This window comes from Cyrtonyx montezumae, unplaced genomic scaffold, assembly GCF_038088225.1.
Source record: "Cyrtonyx montezumae isolate F1298 unplaced genomic scaffold, pur_monq_1.0 scaffold_10, whole genome shotgun sequence".
In the NCBI taxonomy this organism is placed as follows: domain Eukaryota; kingdom Metazoa; phylum Chordata; class Aves; order Galliformes; family Odontophoridae; genus Cyrtonyx; species Cyrtonyx montezumae.
Window position 1 is genome coordinate 409,485 of NW_027071826.1, and position 15,759 is coordinate 425,243.

Here is a 15,759-nt window from a genome sequence, read left to right on the forward strand (position 1 = left end):
TCTACAGGAAGACAGGGAAGCACAGCAGGAGGTGCATGACCTGCCAAGGCCCCGCAGCAGAGCGGTCTCCAGACCTTCTACTGACCATTACACACGTTGCCTATCACACCCATCTTATCCACATGCTGTATTAAAACCATGGCTTGCTGGCAAGTGGTGTCACAGATGGTGTGCACTTGAAAATGCACAGAATTATTCTGTATGTAACATATAACGGTACGACTTGCATGTGACTAACACAGCTTTCTTCTGGAACAAATTAAAACATACCTGCCATACAGAAATGAACACTGCAAACTAAACCATCACTTCAGCAGCACATGCCATCCGCTTCAAAGCAATTGGATGTGGAAACCCAACCATGGTTAACGCCCTTGAGTTTCAGTGCCTGACAATGTCAGAGAAAATACTGTGCAAAGAGTACCAGTTCTCCTTAAATATCCAGACCTCCATTAGATTTGCTGTGGCTCCTTCTTTGTCCCTTTGCAACCAAGAGTAAGCACACAGTTTTTATCATTTCGTAAGAAATCAGGCAGCCTGTGTGCTCTTTACCTGCAACTTCCCACATACCTCTCTGTTAGAAAGAAACAAACCTAAACTTACCAAACCCTAGCTTAAATCACCATAGCCACATCTGCATGCAACTTTTGTTTTTCTGAACTGCAAATTACTTTCAGTGCACATCCCCACTGGAGAAGCTTCAGAGATGTGCACAAATTCACACCAAAATACAGGAATTGAAATTGCTGGAAAACCGTTGCAAGGAGCTTCACCCTGAGATCTATTTCAGCATTATTTTGCTTTTTTCTTTTCTTCTAAGATAAATTTTAGGGAAGAGGTCAGAAGTTAAGGCAATTTATAAATATTACAGATGCATTTCCATTAGCTCTGAAAGGCTGGGGCTGCTCCTCGATGCTAAGCTTTGGAAGAATACTTCCCAAGGTCCTCCAAACACTGCAGCTCTCCGGGGATGCCCCAGGGTGATGTTTTGACAGCTTTGAAGTTGGGTTTTATCACATGGTTTAGCTCCTAATGGATTACCTTGGTCTCCCGGATGGCATGTTTGTTCAACTTGCCTTCAACTCTGTTTATCTCTTTGTAAAGCAGGTATTAAAAGCAAGTCAATGCAAGCCAGAATGACAGCGGAGCAGGGGAACATTCCTCCAGGCTCCCCAAAAGGATTCCCACTGCTCTACCTGGATGACAGTGCAAATGGTTTGGCTGTGCTACTTACTACACACGTGCTTTAACATACCTTTTTGCTGTAAGGAGGAAAAATGGCACAACTTAAAGGTACTGATCTGCTGAGCAGGTCTCACTTTAGATACTTGGAAACGTCTACCTCAGGAGGGGCCAGGAGAGGGTGAACATCAGGGTCAAAAGCCCCATATGGCTCAGAGAAAAGAACCTTTCCTTTCAGCAGGAAAGAAGAATAAGGTCATTGACGTATTAATGAATCTTGTAAACTGTCTTAATGAAGTTCTAGTTTTCCTTGCCTTTTTTTTGAACCCAGTCACTCCATGGTACATGTAAATCTAATTTATTTGGAGTATATTAAATTTTCCTCCGTGCTAGTTGCAGTAAGTAAGAGTTAGAAGCTAAGCAAACAAAATTCCATTCTGTTACTAGTAGGGAAACAAAAGTGTATGTGCCAGCTCCCTTCAGTGCACTGTCAGCAAAACAAAAATACTGTTGCATTTGCCAGTCCAAAATATAATTATTTTAAATCTTTTCACATGTTTGAAAGTTCATACGCATTTCCATGCCTCAGCAAAACAAACGGAATCTGTCCGAGCGAGCACATACTGAACTCCAAGAAAACTAAATTCTACATAAAATGGAAGAGAGGAGAGGAAGACAATTCATTTCGAAACAGTCTTGTGAAAACATTTAAACAATAAGAAAATGAAAGAGATAAGCTGTGCTCTGATTTTTAACTTACCACAAGCGCAAAGTACACCATAAAGAAAAATGATAAACTACTTGTGTAGCCAAGAAAGCCTGTAAAATAACAGTAAAAATAAAAGAGAATTTATAAGGAAAGTGATCCTAATGTACAGCTAAAGCTTTACATTTTAGGCATGTTTTCTATTACAGCGCTTGGTATCTGGGGCTTAGGACTCAGAATAACAACATTCCAACTGCCTGTCACAGATCATTTATGCAGTTTTGTAGGGCAGAATTAGAACTGGCTTACCACTAATGGCATGCTGTAAGTAAATGCAGCTCTTTAATGTTCTGCTGTAAAGATTTTATTTTAGTATTGCAGACAAAATACTACTGCAACCCAAGTAATAGGTTAACTAGGCAGGGCTGGAAGGCAGAACACAGTACAGCAACTTAAGCAGCCCACACAATGGCCAGCCCCCTGCCAGTTAAAATAAATAAATAAGCCATTAAGGTTTTAAAGTCTTCAATTGTAATTGCTACTAAAGTAGAATAATATTTGCTTCTCTCCTTTAATTACTCACCAATTCTAGGAAGAAGCGCGAGGGGAAACACAATGCAGACCGAAGTAACGAGCAGCAGCAGTCTGCCATCGAGGTACCAGGACCTGTTGGAAAAGCCAACTGTGTCTGACCCAGAATTCATGAGGCCTAAAACATACGTTCTACTTTAAAACTGCAATCTGGGACAAAACAGCCAGAAAACAACTTCAGTTTCACATGCAATCTACATGGGTTTGTATCCCCAGTGTCCGTCCTGACACAAGACACAGCTCCCAGACAGCGAGAAGCACTGCACCATCCCATAATTAACCACCACTGCTGGCAGTGCTCCATCTGCATGGATCAAGGCTCTGGTGTGCGTACAGCTTCTTCTCAGCAGCTCAGTATGTAAATCCCTGCCTCTACTCAAACCAGCAATGAGAGTGCAAGGGCTCTGTGCCACACCGACCTCCAGCAGCAGTGTTTGCATCACAGCACCTCAGGGGTGGAAGGGACCTCCTGGGACCACCACGTGTAGGCCTCACAGTGCTCCACGCGCCTCAAATCGGGTCACGCTCAGTTGTGTATCTGGAAGCAGCTGCAACTCTAATTCCCACTTCCCAGGAGGTGTGAAGCAGAGTCGAGCAGCCCAGAAGCCAACCTACTGGCTGTTCATGTTTTCTAAACGCAGCACCTTTCCTTTCTACCCAAGTTATGCTCTTCCTATCAGCACAGGGTTCGAATATTAGAGGAAATCTACAAGTCGATCAGCTTTCTGTTAACTGGAAGTAATGTTTGCTGTCCAGAGGTAACATAACAAAAAACTGCAAAAAGGGAGATCTTCTTCTCTTTAATACTGCCCAGAATGATCCTTCATCCGTTGCAACACATTCAAAGCAGAAAAGAGATGGGAACTGCTATCGTGTTCATACTTAAAAACGTAGCACCATGGAGGCACATGAAGTCCTGATGCTGTTAAAATCTGCTCAGCACCAAAATCTCGTCCCTTCAGAGGGAAGCACAGACGTGTAAGTTGTTAGGAAACAGAAACATCTCGAGGGTGGCTCCCCCGAACTTGGCACTGGCCATATCCTGTACTGATAAACATCTTGCACATCAGCCCCCGACTTTACTACCTATAAACACCCTGGCCTTTGACCTCCATGTTTATTTAGTCCAGGATATGGTTAGCACCTAATAAACAGGCAGCACCTCAAGTTATCATACGGAAAGCAGCCAACACCTGTGTAGAACAAGGATCACCATACAGATGTGGGGCGTCACCGCCTGCGTGGCTCACACAAAGAATTACACGTGACATGAACGGACGGAGGAATGTCCAGGCTGAGGGAACCCTGCCCATCTCCAAATCCAAGTAACCCTTAAGGAACAACACCTTACACACCGCTGCAGCTCACACGCTCAGCAGGCCCAAGGAAGAAAGTACTGCGGTTAGTGTATGGTAAATGAAAAAAACACCCGTGGGGGAAAGGAACCAAGAGAGCAGAACTGCAGTGAGGGGATGCGAAGGAGAAAAAAAATTGTGTAGTGTTTACTTTTAGAATAACCTCGTTTAAATAATTTTATAATGACAAACCAACCAACCAACAAAAAGCAGTGGACCATCCACTGGTTGTCAAAAACACGGCCATTTCCCCCCAGAATTCTGCTGTCGAAATTCACTCGTTTTCCATGGGCAGAATAAATGTTTTTATATTTTCTTTAGAATCAGTTAATCCGCAGATATAATCCCATATGATAAAAACATTCCAAGTATGAAATGTGGAATATAAATCCTTGCCTCTACTGAAAAATGCTTTGGCACGCAGATGTTCCTCCTCCTTCCCTCCTCCACATTTTAACTGAAAGCAGACATTTATAAATTGCTTTAATTTCATTCCTGAATGCAGCAGGACAAGGGATTCATATGTTCTACATTAGGATCTGACTCTCAGTCCATATCAATTATGTAACACACAAGCAAGACAACTTAATTGCATCAATCATATCCTCCTGACAGGGTCATTAAATGTTAACAGAGGGCTCACGAATTACAACTTTTTAACACAATCATTTGAAGCTATGTTTGTGGCATCAAAACTACGTGGAATTCCTCTTCTGCAGACAGACAGAAACATCTCAACTTGCAATTAACAAGTGTTTATATTGCACGCTTTTGTTTTTTAACAAAGACATGAAGATGTGTAGAACACTGCCTCTGATCCTCTCAAACACACGCACACCTGCTTACCTTTAGCTGCAAAAATAATCCAATTTGCAAAATGACTTTCCCATGAGCGTGCTTTGGGTTGGTATATGCATATAAAACATGGCTCACAGACAGTTTAACTGACATATTTGACAGCTTCTAACTACAATTAAAGATAAATTCTGCACCCAAATGGCAGCAGATCAGATGCCACAGGGGCTGAACTAAAACAGAGCAGTTGTGCAGCCACATCTGGAAACAAGCAGTCCAGTTAAAAGATTTTAATCAAATGAGGCAATATTTCTGCCCTTGGCATACATAAGTTGCTACTTGGTCCTGGTAACTATTTGTCTTGAAAGATTCCCATCAATTTACACCGTTACTCAAAAGATAACCCTAGTGCTATGATAAGAAACGTACTGCAGCAAAACATTACGAACCATGATGGTGATACATATGAAATACGCTTGCAGCCATGCACAGGCCAGCTGTGTCCACAGAGCTGGAACACCGACTGACTGCTGCACCTCAAGTATCTGCTTGGGCAAAGAAGGGAGGAGTCAACCTGAGACAAGTGAAGAGCTCTCTGCAAACAGGCAGGCCTGGCTGAAAATGAACACACCACTGGAGCTGTGGCTGGTCTTCCAATGGACAATTTCAGTATTTCCAAAGGCAAAATTGAACTTTGTTCCCAAAGCACGATTCCAGCTAAGGAAAAAGTACAGGTGGTGGTTGTGCTGACAGCGCAGTGAGAATTACTGCTGCTCAGATGGTTCATAGTCACCAGTTCAGCCACTGTAACCTGCCTGCCTGCTCACTAGCTGAAGATCTGCACAAGGACCTTGACGAAGAGCAAAAGTTGGTGGATGTGTTATCAAATCATTAGCTTAATACTGCCTTTTTTAGACAGAACAATCCCTCATATGCACGTATGTATGCTTTCGTGCACGCATGTGGGACTTTCAGCTCCTACCTATTATAAGTGTTCCTAAGCTGCTTAAAACTGTGCCTTTTGTCAGGGAAAGCCCATTTGCATAAAGTGAGCTGGCATCAAATGAAAAAAAAAAAACCAATAGTAATAAGTGATGTTACTTGCAAGCAATGGAAATGAACAGACTGAAGCAGATACAGAAGCAGATTCAACAGCACTCTGTATGGATGGGAGAGGTGAAAGTGCAGTAAGGAGAGAGTAATAAAGTCCAAATGAAAAGCTGATGGCTATCACAGCTGGAAAAGTTACATGAACAGACTAAAAATGACACGAACATAAAGCATAATCATTTATTAAAGGACCTCACTAAATACATGCTATTGTGAGGGCAAAAGGAGGGCAGGAAGACAGACAGAAAGGTCAGCACCACACCATTCCTCAAAGTACACGTTACAAAATTGAATAAAAATACAAAGAAAAAAATATAACTTGAACTAAAGTACCTTTTTCAATACCAACTTAAACTTAAAAAGTATAGTGGAAGCACTACACAACCTTTAGAAAACTGCACCATTTTCAATCCAATTTGAGCTCAAAACATCTGAAAAAATTCAATTGGAAAAACTGCAGTAACAGTGTAGGATACACCGTCGGGAACGACAGCAGCACCGGAACAACCTAACAAGGATTTCAGCTCTGAGGCTGCACTGTCTGCCCTAGTGCAAGCACAGAGTCCTTGTGCCAGCTCTAACAGGAATCTGAGGGACACACATTACATACAGCTTTGTAGCTCACTTGTGAAGAATAATTTTGTTACTGGCAGCCAAGTTATGGAATTATAAACCGAGCCTGGAAAGCTGGCCTTTTTCCCAAGACAAGTCCAATTACTGCAGCAAGACAACAAAATATTTAAATGTAAATGTCTGCCAGATTTTGTACTGTGGTCTTGAAATATTTTAAATGATAACATGACAGCAGTTTAAATGTTTCTCCTCCCCTCCCTCCCATCCCTTCCTGCTTCCCCTTTCAAATTTTTACAGAAGATTTCTTTAGGTGGAGTTTTGCCCCCGACTTTAGGGTTGTCTGATGGGAAAGAATCACACTGCAGAAGGTTCACAGATGCCAAATACATTTCATATTCCAAGAATGCCTTTAAATAACTAACTTTTTTAGCATGTGAGATCAGAGGAAAGTGTCAGTACCCATCTCCTTCAACAGTCCTGAGCCGCTTTCTTCTCCAGGATAAACTCACCATGCTTGCAGCATTTTTACTTACCCGCTCTCATCTCCACTTAAAAATCCCGCAACAGCACCAGGAAGCTCAGACTTCACAATAAACAGATAAGATGACATAGCTGCAAACAGAAGCAGAGCAGATTTAGCAGAGGAACAGCAGTACTGTAACAAGCAGCGTGGCTCAGCCAGTGCGGTTACGACTGGGACATCTCAGCTATAGATTAGACACCGTGGCACCAGAGTCAACATTGATTTTCTCATATGCTTCCTTAAAAATAGCTGCAAGTCCCCGAGTACCGTGCTGATGCTAGCTGATGCTTCCACAGAGGCTGTTATGACATGAGCCTTGAAGCAAGGAAAACATCATCCCAAGGGCTAAGGAAACAATACTGAGCAGCAGGCTGACCTTTTACCTGGCAACACGGATCTGCACTGACCTGCAGCACTTCTTCCCAGCTCTGTATCCGATGCTGCTGATGAGGATGAGAGTAACCCACGGGATGTGCTTCTATCAATACAACAGACTGTTCCTAAACACGCTCTTTTTGTCCTCTGACTGCTGTTGGCAAATCTAAACACGAGAATGGGACTGAAGGGTTCTCTATACACTGCATGTCTATACTTACAAGAACTACGAATCCAAAGAGAACTGTTAGTTACCCCTGTGGGAGCAATGATTTGAAATGGAGCATTTCTATTTGTATTTGTAAGAAAGTAATGATGCACGCAAGTAAATCCAAGCACTACTCCATGGTGACATTTTTCTCCTTTGCTCAATAAAAGATCAAAGGCATAAATAATAAGAAAAAAAAGGCATAAACAAAGAAGGGCTCTTACATTTTTTAACAGAGTAATTTCTATTACCCCGATGCTGCTGCCACTTTCACACAAACAGCAAACATTTGTACAATCCCAGAAACCAGGAGAGAATTACTCACAACATCAGGCGTGACAAAGAGCTCCAGCAAACATCACAGCCTGCTGGGAGCTGCCTGCCATCTGTCACAAGTGATGTCACCACTGCGCTGCAAACGCCTTCAGTCCTAAACACAGCTCGATGAAAACTCACCCGCTGCACTCAGAGCTTACTGTCCTGTGCTTGCTGGCTTAGAACACCGTGCTCCCTTTACTGATGCTTTCAAGTAATATTTGTTTTAAAAATCCCAGACAGCAAACTTCCATGTGCTGAGTTAAGAGTGCATTTTTTCTCTTTAATTTGATGTTTTGAACCCTGGAAAATGTGTGGACTCTGACACTGCTGTACTGCAGCAGCCAACGTTCAATTTGAAGACAGAATGCGGGCTCCATAAAGAAAGCAAATTGCATTAATGCGAAGTGACATCTACCTACCACAAGGTTAAATTAAAACCAGTTGGTGGGTCACTAAATGAGGAAATATTCACTTCTTTGTCATTAAAAGCTCTGTTTTTGCTAGGATTTCAGTGTATTTCCCTGTCGATGTGTAGCTGCTGTTTATGCCTGGCAAGGTTCATAGGTTCACAGATACACTGCAAGGCGTGTATCTGCTGCCCCATCTTATTCTCCTGTCTGCACCCTGGAGAACACAGACCCAGTCACAAAGATCTTCACAACATGTGCATGTCTAAATCACCAGAATTTGTAAGAAAATTAACGCCACCACTCTGCCAAGCTGGGGGTGGGTGTGTGCCTCACCCTAAGCAGAGATGGTCAAAAAACTTCGGGGGGTGAAAAAAGAAAACTTCCTCTAAAGGATAATCACATTTATTGACCCATTAGCCTTCTTTCCTGTATTGCACGACGCTTTGTACACAAGCAAGTTGCAATTTTGATATATTTATGCACTTCAGAAAGATTTAAAAATCGGTTCTGTGGCAGCTCAGCTGCAGAAAGCTTCAATTTCCAGATCAGATTTCCTCCCACCACGCAATCTGTCACTCTTCCCTCACATTCCTATTAGCCTCTGGCTAATCATTTGATCACTTATCCTTTGTTGTGCACTCACTCTTTGTTTTTTAAAGAGGAGTCCGATTTCACTGCACTCCACTCTGGAGCAGGGAACCAATCGTGCACCACACAACCTGCACATGCTGAACATTTGTCTGCATCTCTCCTCCTTTCTCTGTGCATATGGGAAACGACCTCACAGGGGAGGACTTTTTTTTTTTTTTGCCAGTTTATCTCCTCCTGTCTGTTCTATAAGATGGAGAAAATAAATAACAATTTTATGTACATCCTGACGCTCGGATAAGATGTGAATCTCTTAAATAAAACTGAGCAGGACATCCTCACTAAATGCAGCTTAACGGAACAAATCCTGCTTGCTTTGTAGTTTCTAAATGTAGCTGCAGTGCAGCTCGTGCTTCTCACAAGCAACAGCTCCTTCAGGTTATACTCAGCATGAAAGAAGTAAGAGACAGGAACTGCTGTGTACATTCTGCAATGTACAAATGAGTAACTCTGAATAGATGAGACGTTACAGATTATACATTCCAGTACAAAGGGAGTGCAGACCACTGCATCCCAAAGCTGAAGTTAACTCAGGTAGAAATGAAGCACACGTGGTGCAGCTGAGGAAGAGTTGCTCATCTTTTGATCCAAATATGACATTTCAGCTAACCTTCCTGATGCCCACAACAAAAAGCATGCCAAGTGGTATTGGAAAAAACTGAACGTCAGCCACCTTATGCAGTGGGATGTAAGGGAGAAGGAAGAGATGCCAGAGTCACACAGGTACACTGTGCCACAAGTGACCAGCACCAGAAGCACACCTTGGGCTTTGGTTTATTCCACTTTGTAAAAGTCACCATCCTGTCACTGCCAAGATAACGGCAGTGCTTTAAAGGTTATCTTTTAAGGTGCCTTTTATCATATAAAAAACCTGGTAGGTACACATTAGTCCTTAGGATTCAAGCACTCAAACCTATCAACAGTAACATTCCCTTTGGCGTGCCCCCCTTTCACACATGTGGTTTGAGAGCAGAACTTACTGCTCTTGCAACCCATTTCACCCCCCCAAACTCAAAGCCAACATCCTGTTTTCCTTATGTCACCTCCTCTTTGCAGAATGAGCCATCTGTCTGAGCACTGGGTGAGGCAGGCTTCCTGCAAAACAGAGTTCAGTGCTGTAACCTGAGGCTTCGGCAGCACGCAGGTGCTGACCTTCACCACTGGAGCCACCTCAGTGTGGTTGCTTCATCATTTTTAGCTTCTGCTGCTGCAACACCAATGCCACCCTGCAATAACTTTCAATATGCACCAAGAGCTATTTGATGAAAAACTAAGCGAGTCTGAAGTTCTGTATTCAGGAGAATCAATATTCAGATACTAAAATAGTATTCGGCAGGAATCAAGACTGCATTATCACTCTGCCATTCAACAGACTTAGCACTGCTTCGGAAGCAGTAAGAAATTACATTCTTAAAACACTTCCTACCTGAACAAAACATTAGTTGCTGTGAGAGGAGAAGCCGGGCTTGTTTCTAAGGTAGCCCCCAAACCCCTCTTTAGAGGCAGTCCACGCGTGACTGGTGTTTTAGTTACCACAGATAAACTTGAGACACTTCCTTACCGTCCTATCAAAAAATGATCAGTTGCTGAAGTCCACAGTAAAGATGCAAGAGAATATATATACATTAAACTTCTGCATAAGCACAAGATTTATTCCTTCCTTAGAAAAAGGCTGGTGATAGAGTCCTACACATAATTCCCCCGAAGGGAAGGATTCCAAATCTCCTGTTAGTTTTCCTAACCTACCACCACGGCTGAGCACATGAGATGACTAAATACATCTCACACCATTAAGTGCTGAGCCAAAATGGAACCAGGCTGCAACCCTGCTATGCAGGAGAGGCAAGCAGGGAAAAAATGGGTGGTATCCACACAACCACTCTGCAGCTTCTACTGAAAAAGAGCTATGCTGGTTTGGGAACCAGGGACAAGCAGAGCAATCTTGGTTCTCATCTGGGTGAGACAATGAGATTCCTCACAAGTGCCAACAGATAACTGAGATTAACCAAGATGCCTGCAACTCTTAATCCTCTGAAGAGTCCCACTGATAAGATCCTTGTTTTTCCCCAAATACCGAAAAAATCAGAGGCTGAAAGACAGAAAGAACAAACACTATCATCTGCAGCATGCAAAGTGAGCTGCAAAGTCAAGCCAAAGTGAGCTGCATCTTATTTCCCTATCGTATCATAAGGAACACATAGGCAGCAGATTACTTTTAGTAAAACATCATTAGTTTAATTGTATATGTAGGCTTACACTAACAGAACTGCAGTGCTTCCCACACAGCCATTCACGTCCTAAAGCACAGCTGCAGGCGAGGAGCTCTGTTGTTTTGTTTTTAAAGCAGAGTTAGCATTCCCTGCAGCACCAAACCTTTCCAACAACCACTAACTGCAATGAGAAAACATCACGGTCATCCATTGTGAAACCAGCACAGGAGCACACAAACCTGCCCTTAATTAAGGCAGCTCTGCACTGGAAACCCTCACTGAGAAACAAAGAAGGTAATTAGGCTGTCAGCTCAAAAGCAAACTGCGCTGTGAAAACAAACACTGGAGTTTGCTTGAAAAACAGAACGAGACTTTCCATCCTCAATGGCAGCTTGGTGACTGCTGAAGGTATTAGCAGTACAGTTCTCAGCAGGTGACGAGGTGTTTCCTCCTTCCACAATGTGCCCTGCTTATTTATTTTCAAAGTTCGCACAAAGCTGTTACTCCGGTTAGAAAAACAAGGGTTTCCATCTTAACTCTCCTTTGTCTCCAGATACTCACTATATTTTAAACAAATTTCGTAAATACATTTAAAAACTAAACTTCAGAATTGAAGAACCCCGAGTAAAAACTGAAAATAAATAAATAAATGAAAGGAATTGCAAAAGAAAAACGCTCTACTCCCTTGGTAAAACAAGCCCCTCGTTCTGCTTTGTTGTTAGACAAAACGTACACAAGTTCCCCAAACGCAGAGCACGCGTTCCCCGCACGTGGCGGAGGGGGAAAAGCACCGCCCCGCGGCGGCGCGGCGCGGCCAGCAGGCGGCGCTGCGGGAGCGCCCTCAGCCGCCCCCCCCAGGGCGGCCCTCCGGAGCTGCAGGGGCACCGACCGCGCCGCGGAGCCGCTCTGGGGAGGCCGCGGTCGGAAGGGACCTTTAGCATCACGCAGTTCCAGCCCCGCCGGAGGCAGGGACAGCTCCCTGCAGAGCAGCCTGCTCACAGCCCCGTGCAGCCCGCTTCCGAGGAGGGGGACCCGCAGCCTCTCAGGGCAGCCCGTCGCAGCGTCTCACCACTCACAGCTGGGGATTGCTTCCTGACATCGAGCCACACTATACCCTCTTCCAGCTAACAATAACGAAATTAATTTACATTTGCATGTAGTTTCTTCTCTCGACGCACCCTCACTAAACCTTCGGTACGTCAATGGATTCCAGCGTTTGATTTGTGCTCCAACACAATGGAAAATCCACATGGAAGCAATGACATTAGCTGTACAGGTTGAAATCTCCGAGCAAAAATACTTCAAGTTAATTAGTGCTTTGTTTTTTTTTCCTTTTCTTTCATTTTAAAAACACTGCTCTCTTCAGTCTCTTTTACAAAGAGCAGTAGTTTAATACTCTGCATTGCAGCTGCACAAAGCAGCCTGTGCTCTCCATCCGTGGGCATCCTGCTCGTACAAAAATCAGCCCCACCATCTACACAGATCTGTAGGCGTGGGCAGTTAGGATGCCAAATGCAAGTGTGCAACTCAGGCTCTCTTTTCAAGCGAGCAAAGATGACAAATTAGAAAGCCCAGCTGTATCTGAAGGCTTGCTAAAAGCTCTCTCCGCCACAGATGAATGTAAATCACTTCCGTGCTTCAATTATTTTTAGAAGTGATCAAACCAACTTTAAAAATGCTGGAGTGACAATGAGCCCAGTGCAGTCCCTTATTTTAATCACAAATCATTATTCATTATCTAGCACTCCCCAATCACCTTTGAAATAAGATCCCACATGATGCAATGTACCCAGGTCCGATGATGGAGGAGGTAGCAGAAAACAATGTTTATTTTTAGCCTTATTCTGAAATTAAAGATGTTGACAGAGCCTGGAAGTCTGCCCACCAGGCACAGTGCTTCCTTCAAACAGCCATAAAACAAAAGGAGGGGAACACCTCATTGCGCTAAGGTAAAAGGGCAGAGCAGGAGTTTATCCTTCATCGCAGCACAGCTCCCATTCAGGGCAAACACAGCTCCATCACTCCCATTTAAAGCACGCAGGAGACAGAAAAACAAGAGCTTTTCCTTCCTTTCTTCAAGAGGGCACGCTTGGTGAGAGACAGAGGAAGCTTCTCGTCCCAAACTCGGGCTCTGGCAAAGCACAGAAAGCACTTTTTGAGGAGAGAAACAGCGCAGAAACCCAAATTCAACACAGAAGCTGAGAGCCCCTCACAGCAACAGCACAACCATGGCAGCACAACACGTATTCCGTGTGGAGGACGGTGCCAAAGCTGTGTGTGAGAACCCACGTTCCACAAGAGCTCTTCCTCACCGCGTGGGGCATGGCTTGGTTTTACCTACATCAACTAGCTCAGAAAAGAAAAGCCAGTTTACTTGCTTTTAGCAGCTGAAATTTGTTTGAAACCTTTGCTAAGCAAGAGCTGAGGATCCATGAAATGCCGCTGTTCTCTTACACGAGAAATACTGACGCTGGAAACAGAAGAAGCAAGAGAGATCTGAACACCTCCATCAGAACGAGGGTGCTCAAAACCATCCAAAAGAGAAGTTCCTACCTGCAGAATCCTCCTCCTTAACCAGTTAAACAGAAAAGCATTGCTTGGCAAAGCAGGCCCCGCTTGCTGGCAGAGAGGCCCACTGCAAAGGACAGAGTAAGGACCTTGACAATATCCAGTGTGGGCCTCTAGAGTTACCGAACTGAATCTTATTAAAAATGACACAGAGAAAGTTATGAACTGCTAGGAGGAAGAAATGAGTCTTATTTCCTTTGACCACAGAGCCTTGTGCACGAATCCAGATCTGCAGAACCTGCACTGCGTACCCCCCCACCCAGTACTGTTTGTTCAGAGCTCCACTCGAACAGGAAAGGAAATTAAAACATTTGTTCACTGCTACAGAACATCCTCTAAAAGCCATACGAATAAATAATCCTTAATCTTGCAATTAAAATGTTTGCTCCTGGCTGCAGTTAACGTGAGGGGTTCTAATAGCTGCTTAAGTCAAGCAGTTTTTCTTACTGCATCATTCAGTGGAACAAAGCATTCTGATTTATCACACAAACAGTTCCTTGGTCTACTGCTGGGCCACGACATAGTGACATCAGAGCTTGCTAAACTGTCTGGACTTGACAGATGATAACCAGAGGGAAGAAGAACAAAACTGGAATGCTGTTTCCTCCTGGCGTTGCAGGTAATCATGAGTAACATGAGGGTGTAGGAGGGGAGTGGAAAGCAGGGAGCCTTCACAACATTTCCTCATCTAAAAGAAAGAATCCAAAACATCCAAAGGGAACAGCCAAAGAAAATAAAAATAGTTCTGTTAAACACTGTTGGCTTTCGGATGATTTACTTCTAAGGACTCTACTACTCCGTAACTCGAGTATGTAAACATACCTGAAAAGAGCTGAAGTGCTTAAGTGATTATTTTAATACAAAGACAGTTTGTGTTATTTTATTGTTACACACTAAGGAAAACAAAAGACACTGAAAGAATTGAAATCCAAGGTACTGAACTAACAAGGAAAAAAAAAATCACCATGAAGCACATTTGGAATGTCACCACTAAGCATCCTGCTGGTACATGTATCACTACAAGGCATCAGTGAGTTCCAGAGGGGAAAAAACACCAAAAAACACAACGTGAAAAAAATGCAGCTTCCAAGATACCAACATCCAGAAGAATGGGGAGGAGGAGATAGCTCTGCAGCCCCTTGCAGTCAGCAGTGCTGGATGTGCTGCACACCATGGGATGCAGAGCAGGCACACGATGAGCCCCCTTGCAGCACTGCCCCTACCCCGTGACTGCAGCACTTCAGCTCTGTGTGACCACGCAGGTCTTACACCTTTTTAATCACAACCTTCATTTCGTTAGTGCCTTCGGCATTCGTGGAGTTTTGTAGACTGCAGAGGTTATATCCCACTCAGTTAAAATCGAGAGTATGAAGTTTCTTACCTCCTATATTCTGGATAATTATTGTAGTTGCAACAAGGACCTATAAAAAAAAATTGATTTCTTTAGAAAGGGTAAGGATAACTGGAGTCGTATGCCTGTAACGGCCATAAAGCACAGACGTATAATCTCAAACAGACCAGATGCAAAAGCAGCAACCAGTACTGAAAGGAAAGGCATCTTCTGCTCCACCGAGAGCTCAACACATGCAAACCCAGCACAACCCCAAACGAATCTAAAAGCACAGCAACCCCCGAAAAGAAAGCATTTTCATTCTGAGATGACGACACAGAGTAGCTAAAGGGCAAAGCTCGTTTTGCAGAGAGGGTTTAAAACCATGGAGAAGGTGAGCGTGTTCCAATCGATGTCAGGCAGGCAGGAATGGGACTGTCCCTGCCTCGGAAAAGGCACTGAGATAGCAGAGATGATTTACACAAACTATTCCTCACTCCATGGAACTACGAACATTAACAGTCACAAATGTCATTCTTTTAAGCCTGTAAACTATGCAGACACTTTGTTTCATGCTTGTGATTATTCGTATTGGACTAATATAGCACACAGAAATGACTGCAGGCCAACAGAAATACTCGACCGAATCTGAACAATTGTTCACTTCCAATTGAAAACCCCTGGCAGTGGTGCCTAAAGTTTCCCCACTGCTTTAATTTCAGCTCAGTTCTAAAACAGTGCCCTCATCCAGAACAGCACAGCCCTCTTTCCTTCTCGCCATACGTCACCACGTAGCAGCACCTTTCTACGTGGCTGCTACCAACAGCATGCCTGCAAAATACATTGCAAAGAATAAT

General features: G+C 43.6%; 1 protein-coding gene across 1 annotated transcript in view; it reads right to left on the reverse strand.

Annotated features, from left to right (window-relative positions):
* Window positions 1-15,759, reverse strand: part of SLC38A6 (solute carrier family 38 member 6) — a 34,021-nt gene that overhangs the window by 11,797 nt on the left and 6,465 nt on the right. The window contains exons 5-8 of the mRNA XM_065747636.1: window positions 14,954-14,993; window positions 6,846-6,924; window positions 2,472-2,554; window positions 1,943-2,001 (exon numbers count right to left, since the gene is read on the reverse strand). Coding sequence (XP_065603708.1) covers window positions 1,943-2,001; window positions 2,472-2,554; window positions 6,846-6,924; window positions 14,954-14,993 — 261 coding nt within the window. The remainder of the gene's footprint in view (window positions 1-1,942; window positions 2,002-2,471; window positions 2,555-6,845; window positions 6,925-14,953; window positions 14,994-15,759) is intronic.